The 21,061-nt window shown below is 39.1% G+C and overlaps 1 protein-coding gene across 6 annotated transcripts in view; it reads right to left on the reverse strand.

Annotated features, from left to right (window-relative positions):
• Positions 1 to 21,061, reverse strand: part of NHSL1 (NHS like 1) — a 257,856-nt gene that overhangs the window by 32,154 nt on the left and 204,641 nt on the right. For all 6 annotated transcript variants that reach the window (XM_070376756.1, XM_070376758.1, XM_070376757.1 and 3 more), the window contains exon 3: positions 5,281 to 5,408. In XM_070376756.1, the coding sequence (XP_070232857.1) occupies positions 5,281 to 5,408 (128 nt within the window). The remainder of the gene's footprint in view (positions 1 to 5,280; positions 5,409 to 21,061) is intronic.

The raw sequence follows: 21,061 nt of genomic DNA on the forward strand, positions 1-21,061 counted from the left end.
ACACATGGAACCAGCAAAAACTCCTCTGGGTTTCCACTGTGTCCTGGAATTACTTACCCAGAGAGACCCAATAATAAAATAATTGTATCTAGAATCATGTTTTCTGGATAGTTAAGTGACCCAAGGCCAGGGGCTCTGTCTATATATTGGGACTAAGCAGGACTTAACATGGTTTTTTGAAAACAATACCGTGAATAAGTGAATGCTGCTACTGCTAAGTCGCTTCAGTCGTGTCCGACTCTGTGCGACCCCGTAGACGGCAGCCCACCAGGCTCCCCTGTCCCTGGGATTCTCCAGGCAAGAACACTGGAGTGGGTTGCCATTTCCTTCCCCTATGCAGGAAAGTGAAAAGTGAAAGTGAAGTCACTCAGTCGTGTCCGACTCTTTGCGACCCCATGGACCGCAGCCTACAAGGCTCCTCCATCCATGGGATTTTCCAGGCAAGAGTACTGGAGTGGGGTGCCATCGCCTTCTCCGAAATAAGTGAATAACACCAAACAAGTCAAAGACAGAGGGAAAAGTGACAACAGCAGGCATAATGAGAAGGAACTTGGGTAATTCAGCAATCTTGTCCTATCATTTCACCAACATGGTGCAATGAAAAGAAATGAAATATAAAGTGAGAAGCCCTGCATTCATGTCCTCTCAAATACTGGCTTTGTGATCTTGAAAAAGTAATTTAATATATCTGAGTCTCAGTTTCAAGATGGTTAAAATGCTAGCAATAATTATTAAAAATATTGACTTTATGGAAGGTCTTGTGAAAATGAGATATAATTTGTGAAAAAGTTCTAAAGTGTTCTACAATTATTATAAAATGAGTGCCAGTAAAATAACCACTGGTAGTTCTACACAGATAACCTGTAAAGTCACAACAACTAGAAAGTCTTGGTAATTGCTGAAACCTCTCAAATTTATTGCTTTAGGTAGGAAATTCTATGTTTGTGGAATAAAAGACTTAGAATGATTGAAAGAGTAGCCAAATTTTCATAAAATCAGACACTGTCTACTGAACTAATTTCTTTGAAGTCTGGTTTGAAAAACCAAGCAGTTTAAAGACATCAGTCATCATTATTTGAGCATATACTGTGCCAGGCACCACGCTTAAGGATTTAAAAAACATTAACTCACTTCAGCCTCATAACCATCTTCAAGGTGGGTAAGGCAATCAAGTAATTTATTATCAAAACCAGAATGCCTTTGAGAGTGAAAGGAGTACTTTTAATAATTACACAGAACAGCAGCCGTAAACCAGGACTATCCTGAGCAAAACCAGAACATGTGGTTTATGACTCTTCACAGTTAAGGAAAGTGAAACTCGCAGAGGGAAGCAATTTGCCAAGGCCACCAACTTCGACAGGTGGGAAAGCTCCTCTAGACCAGTCTCCCAAGCATCACCTTATACATGCTTCCTACATGTGTGGTTACAGAGGAAGGCCACTGTCCTTTTGTCATCCTCAAAATCCTCCTTCGATTTAAATCTCTCATATCAGTAGAGACCGAAACAGAACCTGAGATGATGCCAGTGCAAAGAAAAACAGAGACTAGAAAAGAAAATTTCAGTTTCTATCAATACCATGAAAGCCAATCATTTATTGCCACAATCCCAGTCTAATTTATCTGTCTGGGGAGAAGGAGGGCAAATTTTACGCAAGAGATTGAGTAACTCATGACTGACATCCTTTCTGCTGAGACAATGGGGCCTCTGTGAATGTTTCCCTGATTCAGTGAACATATCATCAAACATAACCTCCCACAATGGCAGTTGGAGATATGCCCTCTCAACTCACAGGAAGTATCCTGTCATCTCTAACTGAAATTTCCTTCAAATACCTGAATAACCTCTTTGGTAGCACCTGGCACACAATGCAAACTAACAAAACAAAGAACTGTCAAGACTAGAACAATACCAAAGCAATAGCTTACTCTTTGATTTCACAGTTGAATAAAAATGTTATTTTGTGAGATTTCTGAATCCCTTTGCAGACAGCGTTTTTCAAGCAGCATGTTTACTATGTAGATGACATATATAACATATACTTGGAAACAGTTCAAGCAACTTCTTTTCTTGCTACACTACATCACTACTTTGCAAGATATATATGTGGAGATCACCAGCAAAATAACTTTCACTACACCATAAACACAAGTCCTACTTGGGAAATGTTTTGCATTTGGATAATTACTTTGGAATGATGAGCCAGAATAAATAACCAAAACAGACATCCCCTAAGTTCTCTGTTCTAATTTATATGTCCTTAACTTCTGTCTTATTAGCAACTCTCATTTTAGGGGAGTGCTTTTATCCTAAGCACATAATAGATGCTTAATTATTACCTGTCCCTTCTCCAGAGTTCACTACTGTCCTCACCATAGCCTACTTAGAAATACAAAGGGTTTTCCCAGTAGAATTTTCCTTCTAAATTGACTTCTGTATACTCCATGTTTAAAATGACCCCAAATGCTAGAGTGACATTTAAGGACATGATTGCAGTCAGGGGTCTTGGAATTAACATAAAGACTATACACTGTTAGCTTGGAGCCCCTCATACAATGAATGGATCCCCACCTGATCTCAAATGCCAACTTTACCATCATATATGCATGGATGCATGCAAGTTGCATCAGTTGTGTCCAACTCTTTGTGACCCTATGGACCGTAACCAGCTGGGCTTCTTTGTCCATGGGATTCTCCAGATAAGAATACTGGAGTGGGTTGCCATGCCTTCCTCCAGGGGATCTTCCTGACCCAGGGATCGAACCCATAGTCTGTTATGGTCTCCTGCATCGGCAGGTAGGTTCTTTACCACTAGCATCACCTGGGAAGCCCTAAAAAGTTAGGTCACTTCCTGGACTTTACATTCTGTCTTTAACATTCTGTCCTACCAGTTTGTATATTCAGGTGCCACACTGCAGTGATTCCTGACTCTTTATGTTTTAATACCTCGTCAGGCTGCTTCTCCTTCCCCATTGCTCTTCTAGTTTACAGCTTTGCCAGTAGCAACCTTGGATCCGGCCTCTCCAATCCTCTTTCTCCTCCTCCCATCCCCTAAAATAATTCCACACTAAAACAGAACAAAACTACTCAATTTTTTATTCCTAGTGTGTTAATTTTTAAAATTAACTTGAGCAGAATTGACAGTTTTTTGATATTGAATCCTCTAAGAGAATGTTATATCTTTTCATTTATTCAAATCTTAGCTGTGTTCCCATAAAGTATTTTAAAGCTTTTTCATATGTAACTTGCATTTTTAAATTAAAATTTTCCCTACTTTGTTTACTATAGCTATTTTAAATAGACTTTTTCTACTATCTCTTCTAACTTGCATATGTAGATATGAAAGTTATTGATTTCTATACCAATATTATACCATATGTATATCTATACTATGTTATAGTAACTGCAAATGCCTGTCTTATTCTTTGTTTTAATGAAAACGGCCCATTAAAAATTATGTTGGATTTGGTGACAGGTAGGTACTTTTGTTAAGTTACAAATATCCACTTGTTCCCATATTATTATATTTTTTTAATCAAGAATGGCTGTAAAATTGTATCAAATGTCAATATCTACAGTTTTTATATGATTTTTCCCCTGAAGTATATTAACACAATTAATACATGATTGAATTACCTAATGATAAACATTCTTAAATTACTATGGAAATAAATCCAGATTGATTTTGAAGTATTCATTTCATAAATGAGTTACTAGATTATGTTTCCTGTTATTTTTAATTTCTAATGCCAATATTCATGAGTGAGATTGGCTAGTTTATCTTATGATTTGTGTATTCAGGTTTTGGTATCAGTGTTAAAACTAATTTATTATCATTTTTTAATTTCACCTTTTCCTTCTCTTTCTTTGCTCTCAGACAGTTTCAAGCACTGAATTAAATACTCTTAAAACTTTAGTAGATTCTTCTTCGTGAAACTGTCTAAGCTTGGTGTTCCCCCTCAATTTGGTTCAATGTTTTTTTTAACTATTTCAATTTTTCCCCAGTTTTATTGAGATATAACTGACATTAATATTGTGAAAGTTTAAGGTCTACAATGTGATGACTTGATGCATATATATTATAAAACATTTATGACAATAAGGTTAGTTAACACCTTCATCAACTCAGTTACTACTTTGGAGGTCAATACGGTGTAATTTTTGATACAATTTTTTTAACATGGGAATTAGTCTGTTAATATTCCCCCTCTACATGTTCTAAAGTCAGATTTGATACTTTAAATAAATTAGAAAATCAGTTTCAACATTAGCTATGTCTTGCATCTAACAAAAGATATATGTAATTTTTATTCCCAATCATAAAATCTTCTGTTTGAAAAATGTTGGTGATTTCCTATTAGCTATGCAATAAGAGCTAACTCTCTCACTTGGCATTGCCCGTCGGTAATCTTACTTCAGCCTCCCTCCACCACTATTCCTGTCATCACTCTTCGTGAACTCAGCATCCACTGAGCTGTTCCGTCTAACACCTGCTCTGATCCTTCACAACCTTACCTCCAGTGCGCCTCAGCCACCCACTCTTAGGGACACGCTCTAGACCTAGTTGCTACATAATACCTGAACTGCAATTCTGGAGTGGTTCACTAACCAATAATCCTACAGAATTTGCTCAAGGTGTGAGAAAAAGAAAAGAATCAAGAATGTGCCCGATGATCTTGACTTAAAAATGGGTAGAAAGAAGATGTAACTTACTGAGGTGAGGAAAACTATAAAAGAATCAGGTAGAGTTGTTTTTTTTTTCCTTTTTTTCCTTTTGGAAGAGAGATGTGAGAATCACATTTGAATTTGAATCAGTTTGAGATAGCTGTAAGAGACATTTAAGTGGCGATGGACAGTAAGCAGATAAATGCATGAGTGTGGACTAGAGCTTAGAAATTTAGAAAACTTCCATGCGTGGAATTTAAGAGATAAAGTTAAGAAGTAGTATTCTAGGAATTACGAGACACACTTCAAGTCTTAGCTCTGCCACTTGCTGTATGCATCACTTGCATCTTCAAGGCATTAATTTCTTTATTTAGAAAGTGGTGAGTGGAAGACTGTTCTCTAAGATCTTTTTTGAACAGGCTGTTCATCCTCCATTCATTTAATTCAATAAATATTTACACAGAAGAACAAAACTGGAAGAATCATACTCCCTGATTCAGGCTATATTACAAAGCTGCAGAAATCAAAACAGTATGGTACTAGCACACACAAAACTAGATCAATGGGTCAGGATGAAAGCCCAGTCGAGGATCATGCATTGAATTTAGAAGACTTACCTTTGGATCTGTTTCTTCATCCTCATCTTGGTAATCATCACAGAGGGGACTGGAGTTGGCTGCAAAGGTGGGTCCTTGGGAATAGTACTGAGAACTCCGATAGCCATCCCGCCGTAACTTATCACATTCTGCAGGAGTAGAGGCCAGGGAAGGGAGAAAGGGCTTTAAGAACCAGGATTTGCTTACTCCTTTTTATTTACCTTTTCTTGCAATATTTCTCTACATATAATAATGATTTAAAATAATAATAAAAATGATGATGAAAAGAACTAAGAGTTAGTAAAGCAGCTACCACACCTTATATGCCATGTTAATACACTTCAAAGGGACTGTTTTACACCTCTCAAAAACTCTCTGAGTCAGGGTAATTACATTACTTTTATTGAAGTATAGTTGATTTACAATGTTGTGTTAATTTCTACTGTATAGCAAGTTGACTCAGATATACAATGTATACATTCTTTTTTAACATTCTTTTCCATTATGGTTTATCACAGGATGTTGAATATAATTCCCTGTGCTATGTTATAGTAGGTTGCTATTGTTTAGTCACTAAGCTGTGTCTGACTCTTTTGCAACCCCATGGACTGTAGCCTGCCAGGCCTCTCTGTCCATCGAATTTCCCAGGCAACAATACTGGAGTGGGTTGCCATTTCATTCTCCAGGGGATCTTCCCCACTCAGAGATTAAACCCAAGTCTCCTGCATTGGCAGGCAGATTCTTTACCACTGAGCCAGCTGGAAGCCTGTCCACCCTATATATGATAGTTTGCATCCACTAATCTCGAACTCCCAATCCTTTCTTCCCCTACTCCCCTCCTCCTTAGCAACCACAAGTCTATTCTCTGTCTGTGAGTCTGTTTCTATTTTGTAAATAAGTTCATTTGAGTCATATTTTAGATTCCACATATAAATGATATCATATGATATGTGTCTTTTTCTGATTTACTTCACTTAGTATGATAATCTCTAGGTCTGTTTATGTTGCAGCAAATGGCAATATTTCATTCTTTTTTTATGACTGAGTAATATTCCACTGCATATATATACCACATCCTTTTTATCCATTCATCTGTTGATGGACATTTAGGCTGCTTTGATGGCTACTGCAAACAGTGCTACTACGAAACAGGGACGCATGTATCTTTTCAAATTAAGAGTTTTGTCTAGGTGTATGCCCAGGACTGGGACAGCCGGATGACATGGCAACTAAATTTTTAGGTTTTTGAGGAACCTCCATACTGTTTTCCATACATACTATAATTTTTGACATGTAACAATTGATGACATAATTCCACATCAAAAATCGCAAGCAATTCTCATGTGAGGCTTGCCTTCTAGACTGATCAACTGGAAGTGAGAAATCATGGATTATAATCTATCATTCTGTTTTTATTTCCAATTTAATTTGATGCTAAACAGCCTATAATCACTGTGTGGAGTTTAGCACAAAGCTGGGTGGCAGTCTGAGAAGTCTTCCAGTTCACGGAGCAATGACTGGGGCCGTTGGCTGCTCAGAGACCGGGGATTCTCTTCAAGAAGGAACCACTGCACTGCTAACTCCCATCAGTTGAGGGAGAACAAAGCAAGGGTTCTAATGACATTTTAAAGTCCCAGGAGCTCTCCTATGACTTAGATACCTCAGAAAAGTATTTGCCTTGCAAAAGGATTCCTCACAGTATTGCTTTAAATATCCATCTTGCTAAAGGAAGGCGACAGGTGTTTGGTTTTGGGCAAGTTTCCTCTTTGCACAGTTTTACAAAACCACGCACCTAATGGCACAGAACTAAAGTAGGGCATCTTCAGAGCTCCCTTTTAACACTAGGATCTAAGCTGCTTCTTCAAAGAGGAGATGAGCAGCTGCTTTAGTGGAGGGATAAAAATAAAAAAATCCTCACTGTCCTGTGTAACCTATCTCATGGTAGAAGCAGAGAGTCAAATGAAAACTACACATCAGATTTTTTTTTTTAACTCCATAGAAATAGTTACAAGGCTCTTTTAGAATGCCAAGCTAACTGAAAAATTGTACAGGTAATCATAAGATAGTTAAACACTAATACTTCAGTTACTTATGGGCTGAATAATGTGTGGGCTAGACTGGCAATCCATGCTAACTAACATTGAATAAAAAAAGAAAATTAAAAAAAAATTTCTGACACCTCCAGAGTACATTTGAAAAAATGAGGATTTATAACACTAATCAAACCCTTTTCAGTGAAAAAGACTTCCACGTTTTCTCCAATATTTCACAACTTCTCTACAAAAATAAATAGTACAACCAGATTCTGTTCTCATTCCTACAGGGATGTTACATAAAGCATGATGACTAGTTTTCAAATGGTGTTCAGTACAGAGTTCTTGGATTCTGTAAATATTTTACTTTTTAAAATGATTTTAATTATTTCCTTTTGGCTGTGCTGAGTCTTCATGTTGCATGAGCTTTTTTCTCTCTAGTTGCGGTGAGCAGGACTGCTCTCCAGTTGCAGTGCACAGGCTTCTCTTGTTGCGGAGCAGGGGCCCCAGGGCACATGGGCCTCAGCAGTTGCGGCTCCCAGGCTCTAGAGCACAGGCTCAATAGTTATGGCGCACAGGCTTAGTTGCTCCATGGCATGTGGGACCTTCCCAGATCAGGGATCAAATTCGGGTCTCTGGTACTGGCAGGCAGATTCTTCACCACTGAGCCACCAGGGAAGTCTGATTTTATTTCATATTTTTTTATCTTAAAGCTAAAATAAAACATAACACTCAACCCTATAATTCTACATGTCACTAATTTGTATTGCTAAATTAACTTTTCTGTAGTCCTATAAACTGAAGTCTCCTAAAGATTCAGGGTGAATCTTGTAAAACAAACTAATAAAACCTATTACCACTGTAAGTTACTTATCACATAATTTGGTGCTTTCAAAAATAGTTACCAAACAAAACAAAACACAAAGTTAAGGCCAAAGCCCTTTAAACCAAATCCTTTTCTTATTCAAAAAATAATCCTTTTCACCCTCATTCACCGACCTTAAGATAAGTACAAGTCTCAAATTATAGAATTTTACAGTACTAAATAATCTGTTCTCGATATCAGGTACCATGTAAGAATGTGTTTAGAAAAGATTCCTCTGCAAGGGACTGTTAGGCTAGGTCATCTCTAAAGGTGGTATTCATTCTGATATTCTTGGCAATAATATTAAAAACATCCAAAATGTTATCATCAAAAACGACAACAAATCACAAGAGTTGGCAAGAATGTAGAGAAAAAGGAACCCCAGTGCTGTAGGTGGAAATGTAAATTGATGCAGCCAGTATGGAAAACAGTATGGCAGTTCCTCAAAAAATTAAAAACAGAACTATCACACAATTCAGCAACTCTGCTTCTGGGTATTTATCTGAAGAAAATAAAACAGTAACTCAAGAAGATATATGTAATCCAATGTTCATTCACACGCACAGAGGAATATTACCCAGCCATAAAAAAGAATGAAATCTTGCCATTTGCAATAGCATGAATGGACCTAGAAGGTATTATGCAAAGTGAAATAAGTCAGACAAAGACAAATACCATACGATTTCACTTACATGTGAAATTTAAAAAACAAAACAAACAAATCGGAAACAGACTTAAAGATTCAGAGAGCAAGTGCGTGGTTGCCAGATGGCAGGGGGGATGGGGTTGGGCATAATAGATGAAGGGGATTAAGATGTACAAAATTCCAGTTATAAAATACATAAGTCTTAGGGATGTAATATACACCCTTACATAGAACATGCTCGATAATACGATAATAATTTTGCGTGGTGACAGATGTTACTAGACTTACCATGATCACTTTGCAACATATTTAAATATTAAATCAGTATGTTGTACACCTGAACCTATACAGTACATCAATTACACTTCAAAATTTTTTAATTAAAAGGAAATTTAAAATAGCCAAATGACATACCTATTAAAGCTTATAAAACCAAAATACTGCAAAATTGTTATCCATATATTAAAATCATGAAAAGATGACAATTGTTAGTATTCCCAGTATGTGTCATCTTTCAAGCCTAGTTTAAAGGACAATGTCTTTTCTTACCATGGTTAAATTTATGTCACAAAAATGTTTAAATAGTGCTATAACAAACTAGTATATCAAATGAACATGGTGCTCATCTAAGATTAAATTAGGCCATATAAATTTATGGCAGATAACCAATTTTTTAATTCTTACCAGATTAATATAATAAACTCATTAATTAATCTAAATAATTAATAATCTAATTAATCCAAGAAATTCATCAACTTCCACTGTCATTCATCTTCAACTCTAATGGGAAATCTAGGAAAATTTCCTCTTGTCAAGTTGCAGTGGCCCTCAGCTTCTAAAACCTTGGCTTTGTTCATTAAAAAGTGAGTTTATTGTCTATGGAGTGAGATATAAGCAAGTGTTGCTGCTGCTAAGTCGCTTCAGTCGTGTCCGACTCTGTGTGACCCCATAGACAGCAGCCCACCAGGCCCCCCCGTCCCTGGGATTCTCCAGGCAAGAACACTGGAGTGGGTTGCCATTTCCTTCTCCAATGCATGAAAGTGAAAAGTGAAAGTGAAGTTGTTCAGTCGTTTCCAACTCTTCGCGACCCCATGGTCTGCAGCCCACCAGGCTCCTCCATCCATGGGATTTTCCAGGCAAGAGTACGAGAGTGGGGTGCCATTAGCAATCATGAATAAACAAAGACTTTTCAAACGCTACACTGATGGTAAGGGCAAGGCAAAGTATAACTTAAAGCCAGGTTATGCCAGCAACCACAGGTGGGAAACATGATACTAAATGTAATAGAAGCTCCATCTTTAACACATATGCTTCTTGCAACAGAAATTTAGAGTAAAACCATGCTATTGTTCTCACAGTACTGCTCAGATAAAGGTGTCACTGTTTGTAGTCTCCTCTGGTTTTCTAGCCACAAATTTCCTCCTCCTTCCTTTCCTGTCCAGCTATTTTCTTTAGCACAAGAACAATGGACAAATAACGTGGGTGACCAAAGTTTTAAATATAGAAGCAAAAAATACTGTCAGAGGCTTAAAGGGTTACCTAACCGTCTTACAAATTTAATACTGTTTTGTCCTCCCAACCTTCACATATTACACTATTTGTTGGATTTTCTGCTTTAATATTTTAGATATGTTGAGGGAGTCTGCTGCAAGAAGATTTAGAGTTATCTTCAAACTCATTTTCTCTACCGGAAATCCTTGATGAATTTCCATGCTCTCTGTTTTGCTCCTAAGTGTAATGAATTAGTGACAATGAGCTGGAGTATAAAGCAGTCACAAACACTTCCAAGCCCCAGGGGCTTAATACAACAAGAAGATGTTTTTATGACTCTGCATGTTCTCCCGGTCCAGGCAGTGGTGGCAGTCACATGGAGATCAAGCCGTGGGAAGATCCCCCTCAAAGAGTGCTCAGACCATCAAGCAGCAGCACTACTGGCTCTGGAAACTTCTGCCAGAAGTAACCAGGTTACTTCCTCTCCTGTTTCTTTGGATACAACAAGTCACACGTCCACATGTACCTTCAGAGGTGAGAAGAAGGGCAACCTTACCTCATAAGCAAGGGGAAAATCAAACTATTTCAAAACAACTCTAATGACTCCTCCAGAAACACCACCAAATCTAAGACTTCTCAGATCCTTGTCACCCATTCTCCCAACACTTGGTAAACGTTTACTTCTAATCCTTCCTATATAACATTGAGAAATGTGGGATTTGCAATGAAAAGCTACACTTGTGTGTTTCAGTAACAGGACGTTAACCACTGGCAGGGGTGGGTGGATGGGTGGGTGGCACGGCCATGCGACAGCTCTAGGGAGAGCAGCTGAGTGTCTGTAATTCAGACAAACCAGGTACCACTCACTACCTGTGAGACCTGGGGGACAGCATCTTATCCTCCTAGAAATTAAGATTCCACTTCTAAAGCTGGGCCATTACTTCATTTGGGAAGCTGTCATGAGAATCAGTCAACAAGTATTTCTGAGAACTCTGCTCTTTCAGGTAAGAGACTAGGTCAGCGTGCGTCAGGACTTGGTACAGAACCTTCCCACTTGGCCAGTGCTCAAAAAACACGGTCACTGATGTCAACAATTACCACGGAAGCCATAACTACCTCAAATCCTCTCACTTTTAAAAGTCAGTAGGCAATTCCATAACAAGACCTCCCTGGCTACACAATTCTTTAAGATTCTAAGGTCTGACCAAACTGTTGGCTACATCTTGACTAAAACATCATGAGGTTGTATTTCTTCTGCATATGACACTCATACAGGGATCCTCTTACTGTCAGTGGCCTAAACATTTATTTCTAACTCCTCTCAACCCAGAAAAAGAACATAAATTTTTGAGTTGATCTAAGTACAACAACATGCGAAGAGTTGACTCATTGGAAAAGACTGCTGCTGGGAGGGATTGGGGGCAGGAGGAGAAGGGGACGACAGAGGATGAGATGGCTGGATGGCATCACTGACTCGATGGACGTGAATCTGAGTGAACTCTGGGAGTTGGTGAGGGTCAGGGAGGCCTGGCGTGCTGTGATTCATGGGGTTGCAAAGAGTCAGACATGACTGAGCGACTGAACTAAGCACAAAATTTATTAACCTAATCGGTTTCATGTAATGTTCAAAATTCTCCAAGCCCGGCTTCAGCAATACATGAACCATGAACTTCCAGATGTTCAAGCTGGTTCTAGAAAAGGCAGAGGAACCAGACATCAAATTGCCAACATCCGCTGGACCATCGAAAAAGCAAGAAAGTTCCAGAAAAACATCTACTTCTGCTTTATTGACTATGCCAAAGCCTTTGACTGTGTGGATCACAATAAACTGGAAAATTCTGAAGGAGATGGGAATACCAGACCACCTGACCTGCCTCTTGAGAAACCTGTATGCAGGTCAGGAAGCAACAGTTAGAACTGGACATGGAACAACAGACTGGTTCCAAATAGGAAAAGGAGTACGTCAAGGCTGTATATTGTCACCCTGCTTATTTAACTTCTATGCAGAGTACATCATGAGAAACGCTGGGCTGGAAGAAGCACAAGCTGGAATCAAGATTGCCAGGAGAAATATCAATAACCTCAGATATGCAGATGACACCACCCTTATGGCAGAAAGTAAAGAGGAACTAAAAAGCCTCTTGATGAAAGTGAGAGGAGAGTGAAAGTTGGCTTAAAGCTCAACATTCAGAAAACGAAGATCATGGCATCTGGTCCCATCACTTCATGGGAAATAGATGGGGAAACAGTGGAAACAGTGTCAGACTTTATTTTTCTGGGCTCCAAAATCACTGCAGATGGTGACTGCAGCCATGAAATTAAAAGACGCTTACTCCTTGGAAGGAAAGTTATGACCAACCTAGATAGCATATTCAAAAGCAGAGACATTACTTTGCCAACAAAGGTCCGTCTAGTCAAGGCTATGGTTTTTCCAGTGGTCATGTGTGGATGTGAGAGTTGGACTGTGAAGAAAGCTGAGCACTGAAGAATTGATGCTTTTGAACTGCAGTGTTGGAGAAGACTCTTGAGAGTCCCTTGGACTGCAAGGAGATCCAACCAGTACATTCTGAAGGAGATCAGTCCTGGGTGTTCTTTGGAAGGACTGATGCTAAAGCTGAAACTCCAGTACTCTGGCTACCTGATGTGGAGAGTTGACTCATTGGAGAAGACTCTGATGCTGGGAGGGATTAGGGGCAGGAGAAGGGGATGACAGAGGATGAGATGGCTGGATGGCATCACTGACTCAATGGACATGAGTCTGAGTGAACTCCGGGAGTTGGTGATGGACAGGAAGGCCTGGTGTGCTGCGATTCATGGGGTTGCAAAGAGTCGGACACGACTGAGCGATTGAACTGAACTGAACATGAAGCCTTATACTTAGGAGCATTTTTACACTAAAATAGTATCAGCCAGATGCCTGATAAATGTATTCAATGTTTTGAAACTTCCAAAGCAAAGATAAAAAAGGATCAAGGTTTTTTGATCTGAAAGTATGTGTGCTGGGTTGAACTTTGTCCCCAGAAAAGAAATGCTGAGGTCTTAACCTCGGTACCTATGACTATGACCTTATTTACAGTCTTTCCAGATGTAAGCATGTTAAAATGAGGTCTTTTGGGTGGGTTCTAACCCAATGTGACTGATGTCCTTATGAGAAGGAAACATAGACACTGGGACCATTTGAAGATGCACTGACACAGAGGAAAGACAGCCAGGTGCAGACAGAGGCAGAGACAGATTGGAGTTAAGCTGCTGCACGAGCACAGGGTCACCAGAAACTGGAAGAGGGTGACCACAAGAGGCTGAAAGGAGTATGGCCCTGCCAACACCCTGATTTTGGACTTCTAGCCTCCAGAATTATAAGACAATAAATTTCTATTGTTTTATGTCACCCGGTTCGTGGCACTTTGTCATGGCAGCCCAAGGAAATCAACAAAGATGGAACCAGGAGATGCTAAGATGTGAAAGATGTTCATAAGGATCTTTGGAGAAATGGGGTGGGGTTCCCTTTGGTAGGAATCTTAGAGCATCATGGTGAAGAAACTGCAACAGGAATTGGGCATCTGGAGTTGGCTGTTTGGCTGCTGAAGAGCTGTGCAACTCTGGGCAAGAAGCATCTGTCAGCTTCAGCACCAAGCTCTAAGGTTCCAAGAAAAGTTAGCGGTTGTAGTAGGAAAAGGCAAGACGTAAAACAACTCTCAGCAGACATAGAGTAACTGCTGTGTATTACTAATATTAACTTTGATTGAGGGTTCCCTGTGAACAAGCCATTGTTCAAAGCACTTTACGTACAGTAAATCATTTACTCTCCACAATGACCTTAAGAGATGGGGATTAATATCCACATTTTATGTACAAAGACCTTGAGACACAAAGAAACTTGCTCCAGTTGGTGGAACCAATATTAGACTCCAGGTGCTCTGGCCACAAGGCTGGTGCTCTTTCCTGAGAGTGTCAACTTGCTTATGATAAGAAACCCTCCTCCTCCATGTCTCTGGTTTGTTGTTGTTGTTTAGTCGCTCAGTCGTGTCTAGTTGTTTGTGATCCCATGGACTGAAGCCCGCCAGGCTCCTCTCTGCATGGGATTTCCCAGGCAAGAATACTGGAGTGGGTTGCCATTTCCTTTTCTAGGAGATCTTCCTGACCTGCGGATTGAACCCATGTCTGCTGCACTGGCAGATGGATGCTTTAGCACTGAGCCACCAGGGAAACCCGTATGTCTCTTTACCACACTTAATTATGTATAAAATAACACTGGTCTTTATCTGATGAATCAATAATACACTTTTGGGTTTTAGAAATTAAGAAATTGAACTAGTTTTACTAGAGTTTTTTCCTATACTTAAATTTCCATAACAACAACAAAAATATAAGTACAGAATGTAGTAAGTATTGTTCATCTTAAGGAATGTTGGTATTTAAGGTTTACCACAGTTAAAATTAGAGATGGACTCTTAGCTTTTCCTCAAAGGGAAAGCATGTCTATAGGTGAAAACACTACCTATCTCATAAATAATGAAAATATTAGCAGACTCAGCATTTTAAGAAGAAACAGAAAATTCTTTGATCCCTTCTGAAAATGATTTTATAAATTCTTCAATTTATATTAATTATACATATTAATATATAATATATACTACCATCACCAGTTCCCAAACTCTCCTAGAGCTGATGGCATTCAGGGTTTACTGGCTGGCAGTGGCAGCTGCCATGCTTACAGGGAACCCAAGTCACTGCACTACTTCATGGCAGCTTCCCCCAAATCTTTTGAGGTTTACTTCAAATCCCCTTCTTCACAAAGCCTTCCCCACTTACTGCAACCTTCTGTGTGTGTGCACACGTGCACCTAAATGTCCACCCACAGATGGATGGATAAAGAAGATGTGGTATATATACACAATGGAATATTACTCAGAAAAAAAAGAATGAAATAATGCTATTTGCAGCAACATGGATGGACCTTTAGATTATTAACCTAAATTTGGAAAACTCAGCAGTGGCCACAGGACTGGAAAAGGTCAGTTTTCATTCCAATCCCAAAGAAAGGCAATGCTAAAGAATGCTCAAACTACCACACAATTGCACTCATCTCACACGCTAGTAAAGTGATGCTTAAAATTCTCCAAGCCAGGCTTCAGCAATACATGAACTACGAACTTCCAGATGTTCAAGCTGGTTTTAGACAAGGCAGAGGAACCGGACATCAAATTTCCAACATCCGCTGGATCATCAAAAAAGCAAAAGAGTTCCAGAAAAACATCTACTTCTGCTTTACTGACTATGCCAAAGCCTTTGACTGTGTGGATCACAATAAACTGTGGAAAATTCTGAAAGAGATGGGAATACCAGACCACCTGACCTGCCTCTTGAGAAACCTGTATGCAGGCCAGGAAACAACAGTTAGAACTGGACATGGAACAACAGACTGGTTCCAAGTAGGAAAAGGAGTATGTCAAGGCTGTATATTATCACCCTGCTTATTTAACTTATATGCAGAGTATATCATGAGAAACGCTGGGCTGGAGAAGCACAGCTGGAATCAAGACTGCTGGGAGAAATATCAATAACCTCAGATATGCAGATGATACAACCCTTATGGCAGAGAGTGAAGAGGAACTAAAAAGCCTCTTGATGAAAGTGAAAGAGGAGAGTGAAAAAGTTGGCTTAAAGCTCAACATTCAGAAAACGAAGATCATGGCATCTGGTCCCATCACTTCATGGCAAATAGATGGGCAAACAATGGAAACAGTGGCTGACTTTATTTTTCTGGGCTCCAAAATCACTGCAGATGGTGATTGCAGCCATGAAATTAAAAGACACTTACTCCTTGGAATGAAAGTTATGACCAACCTAGATGGCATATTAAAAAGCAGAGACATTACTTTGCCAACAAAGGTTCGTCTAGTCAAGGCTAATGTGTGAGAATTGGACTATAAAGAAAGCTGAGCACTGAAGAATTGATGCTTTTGAACTGCGGTGTTGCAGAAGACTCTTGAAAGTCCCTTGGATTGCAAGGAGATCCAACCAGTCCATCCTAAAGGAGATCAGTCCTGGGTGTTCACTGGAAGGACTGATGTTGAAGCTGAAACTCCAATACTTTGGCCACCTGATGCGAAGAGCTGACTCATTGGAAAAGACCCTGATGCTGGGAAAGATTGAGGGCAGGAGGAGAAGGGGACGACAGAGGATGAGATGGTTGGATGGCATCACCGACTCAATGGACATGGGTTTGGGTGAACTGTGGGAGTTGGTGATGGACAGGGAGGCCTGGCGTGCTGCATTTCATGGAGTTGCAAAGAGTCAGACACGACTGAGCGACTGAACTGAAGTCAGAGAAAGACAAATAACATGTATCACTTATATACGGAATCTTAAAATATGATACAAATGAACTTATTTATAAAACCAGAAAGAGATTCATAGACATAGAAAACAAACTTATGGTTACCAAGGGGAAAGGTGAGGGGAAGAGATAAATCAGAATTTGGAAATTATATGTATACATTACTATATACATAAAACAGATAAACAATAAGGACCTAGTATATGCTCAATATTTTGTTACATATATGTGAGAAAAGAATCTGAAATATATATATAATAAGAACATACACAAATATAACTGAATCACTTTGCTGTACAACCAAAACTAACACAAAATTGTAAACCAACTCTACTTCAAAAAAAATTAACTTAAACTTTTTTATTTACAAAACAGAAATAGAAACAAACTTATGGTTACCAAAGGGGATAACAGGGGTGGATGCAAGAGATAAATTAGGAGTTTGGGATTAATAGATATGCACTACTATATATAAAACAGGTAAACCACAGGACCTATTGTTTAGCAAAGGGAACTATATTCAACATCTTGTAATAATCTATAATGGAAAAGAATCTGAAAAATATAATTTAATCACTTTTCTGTACACTTGAAAAGAATACAATACTATAAATTAACTGTATTTTAATTAAAAAAAAAAAAAAGAAACAGAAAACAAGCACTGCTGCATTAAAAGCCAGAAGGACCAGTTAAAAAAGGCTGTTTTGTCATTTTTCAGGTTGTATGGATAGTGGTGGTATATACAAGTATGAACTGCTAGGAAAGTGTCTAAACATTCAGGTCAAAAGCACACTGCTGGTATTTCACAACAGTACAGCATTTTAGACATACCATACTTTAAAATCTGAAGGTGGTTTCTTTCTAACAGTATTAAATCTTTCATAATCCTCCTCCTATAATTCAAGGTCATTAACAACTGGGAGGACTCCAGTTCCAAAGTTAATTATAAATAATGGCCACGATGTACTGCTTCAGTGAGAATGTCCCGTGATGAAGCACAGTCTAAACAACTCTTTTTTTCACATCACTGATTTTTAAAGCCATTACTCCTGACACTTAATAAATGCATTATTTTCTAAACTGAAAGCCCTTGGCCATCATTATTTGATTTGTGTGTAAAATATTTCTGTGTGAACTGAAGGAAAGCAGATATTATACCTGTCTTATGGATTATGAGACACAAATGTTTTACATTTCTGGTAGATCCAGGTTTCCAAACTTCTATCCCAGTTATTTATCCATCAGATTATCAGTGACAGGGCTGAAAGCCAGTTCTTATATCTTTGTCTGGTACCAGAGGGCTGAGAACATGGATGACTACAAACATATATTTAGAAGAAAATCAATAATCAATTCCAGTCCAACAGCTGTATCAGGTCTTACACAGCTAAAGATTCTAGTTTGAGCTTTCATTTAACAAGCAACATAGGAAAAATTTTACTGCACTCAAATATTATGCTCTGTGAACATTAGGGAAGTTATTTTCTTTCTGAAAATAAAATCAAAATGCATTTCAAAGTAGAAGGAATCTGCCTTCTAGTACATTTATTGCGTCTGGCAATCCTGAAGAGGAAATCATACTGATATTGTAGTTAAGATTCTACCTTGCCAGTCATGTACACTGGATTTTCCAAAATTACATTTGGACTGTCCATAAATTCTTTTCTTTAAAGCAGCTAAGCCCCCTTCAAAGCGGATAGCTGTACTTTAATTTATTGAAATTGTTTTTAAGAATCAACATAATTAAGGGACTATAAATGGTCAAAAGTTTTTTAAGTTACTCAGTTACTTGCAGCATATCAAGTGAGCTGAAAAGCTATGTTAAATCTTAAAGATACCATGGATTTAATATAGATACTTTCAACGGATATTGTCCTAGATAATTTGAGAGCAATTATAAATAATAGATTCCAAATAAATATAACTTTTTGGTTTACTATTATACTAATGATCCATTCTTTTCTTCCCTCTCCCCTTAAGAGTAATTGTTTGTATATAGTTATACAGGAATACTTACAATGATATAAAAGTATATTATTATATATGAAGTATTAAATCCAAATTTATCTTCCAGTACATCCATGTTTGAGTCCATAAGATGCCTTCTTTATCAATTATCATGTCAATGATACTTTGCATCCAAAGTACCATAAAATATGAAAGGAGAAAATACATGGCTTTAAGGATTAAGCCCAAGTCTCTCTAAAAGTTCCAAAATCTCTCCTCTCTTCATGTCTTAATGGTGCATGGACATGATGCACCGTTGGACATAATGCTCCAATGAACAAAATGCTCCAGGTGCTAGAGTATAATTTATTAACTGCGTGTAAGAAAGAGATGGCCAATCAGAAAATATGCCAATAATCACCCACGTTTCAAGGAAAAGGAAGCTTCCTGGAAGGAGATGAATCAATTCATTCAAGTAACCTTCTGCTAACAGCCAGGGAGATGAATGGTGGTGGCCAAGATCTTAAACTCTGGCAGTGAACAGCTGTGTGTTTGAATCTTAGCTTACAATGAGCTAGTGAAACTGAAAGGCATACAACTTTCAAGGTGTTTACAATTTGGTGGACTGATTAAACAAGTTCACATGACAATTTACGGAGCAGGGTCCTCCCGATGAAGGCGCATCCGAATCCCCTGGGGGCTTGTTAACCACTTGGCTGACCTGAGTGTCTGACTCAGTAGGTCTGCATTGGAGCCTGAGAACTTACACTTCTAATCAATTCCTAGGTGATATTCCTGCTGCTGGTCTGGGAGCCACACTACAAGAAAACTGTTTCAGAGGAAAGTAAGTAGCCACAGAGAAGGAGAACCAAAATGAAAGGTTCTTGATGTGAAATCCATGAACCCATTTAGGGCAGGTATAAAGTAAAAGGAAAAGCCTTCCATTTGATGGAGGTGCTAGGTGAGGCTCCTGAAGACCAGAATTTTCCTCCTTATTCCAGGTGAGAAAAGGTAAAAGGCCCAAGGGGAAAAGAGGGTTTCTTTTATTTTATTTTAAGTGTTTCTTTTATTTTGCCATGATGATCCACACTCACCAATGGAATAACTAGAGAGGAAGATGGGGAACGAAGGATGAAGAAGAATTTAGCTGATAGAGTATAGAGAGCACTGTGGAAGAAGAAATGCTTTATCTGGTATCTACTTTCTTTTCAGGCCACTTCCACTTCTCCCTTGATTACTGCGGTCATCTCCACCCAATGTCCTGGGTCACTCCAATTCTTTTACTTTGAACTTTTAACACAGAACCAAATTGAACCACTTAAAAAGTATGGGTCACATTATGTCACTCCTGAGCTCAAACTTCTCCAATGGCTTCCCAGGCCCTGAAAGTAAAAGCCAATGTCCTCCTAAAGAAGTCTAAGTGAAAGTCACTCAGTCGTGTCCAACTCTTTGTGACCCTGTGGACTGTACAGTCCATGGAATTCTCTAGGCTAGAATACTAGAGTGGGTAGCCTTTCCCTTCTCCAGGGCATCTTCCAAACCTAGGGATTGAACCCAGGTCTCCTGTATTGCAGGCGATTCTTTACCAGCTGAGCCACAAAGGAAGCCCTAGAATACTGGAGTGAGTAGCCTATCCCTTCTCCAGTTGATCTTCCCGACCCAGGAATCAAACAAGGCTCTCCTGCATTGCAGGTGGATTCTTTACCAACTGAGCTATGAGGGAAGCCCTAAAGGTGCCTAAGCCACACACGATTTACTCATTGTAGGTGGCCAAGAGTTCACTAAATGAATGAACCTTCAGTGCTTGAAAGGGCCCTGTGATTATGTGATAGGGGGGCTGTCCCTAGCCCTCACCCAGGTGCATTTTATCTTTGGCCATACTTTTTATCTTAATTTACCCAAAGCATGTGACCTGCCTATCTGGTACACCAAAGATGTCATCAATCTTTATTAAGCATAATTGATACATATGGGTTAGGGCCAGCATAAACACAGAATTTAATGGGTGAGGGGCACCTATTATACATATGTTCAGTAAATAAGAGGATGAGGGAAGAGCAGGTAGAGAAGATGATGCTCCCTGCTCTATTAGGGTTATCTATCCAAGAAAATTTGGTCCCAGTAGAACTTTAGAGACACTGACCAAATCCAACATCACAATACTTATTCCATCACGGGCAACTCTTGTGATTTCTGGTCAGATAGAACAGATGTCACAGGAAAGCTCCCAGAGAGGTTCTGGGAAGGAGTAAGGTGGAAAAGAGGGCTTCCCGTGTGATTCAGATAGTAAAGAATCTGCCTGCAATGCAGGAGACCTGGGTTCAATACCTGGGATGGGAAGATCCTCTGGAGAAGGGAAGGGCTACCCACTCCAGTATTCTTGCCTGGAGAACTCCATGGACAGAAGAACCTGGCAGGCTATAGTCCATGGGGTCGCAGAGTCAGATATGACTGAGTGACTAATACTTTCACAAGGTAGA

Source organism: Bos mutus, chromosome 9, assembly GCF_027580195.1.
Source record: "Bos mutus isolate GX-2022 chromosome 9, NWIPB_WYAK_1.1, whole genome shotgun sequence".
In the NCBI taxonomy this organism is placed as follows: Eukaryota; Metazoa; Chordata; class Mammalia; order Artiodactyla; family Bovidae; genus Bos; species Bos mutus.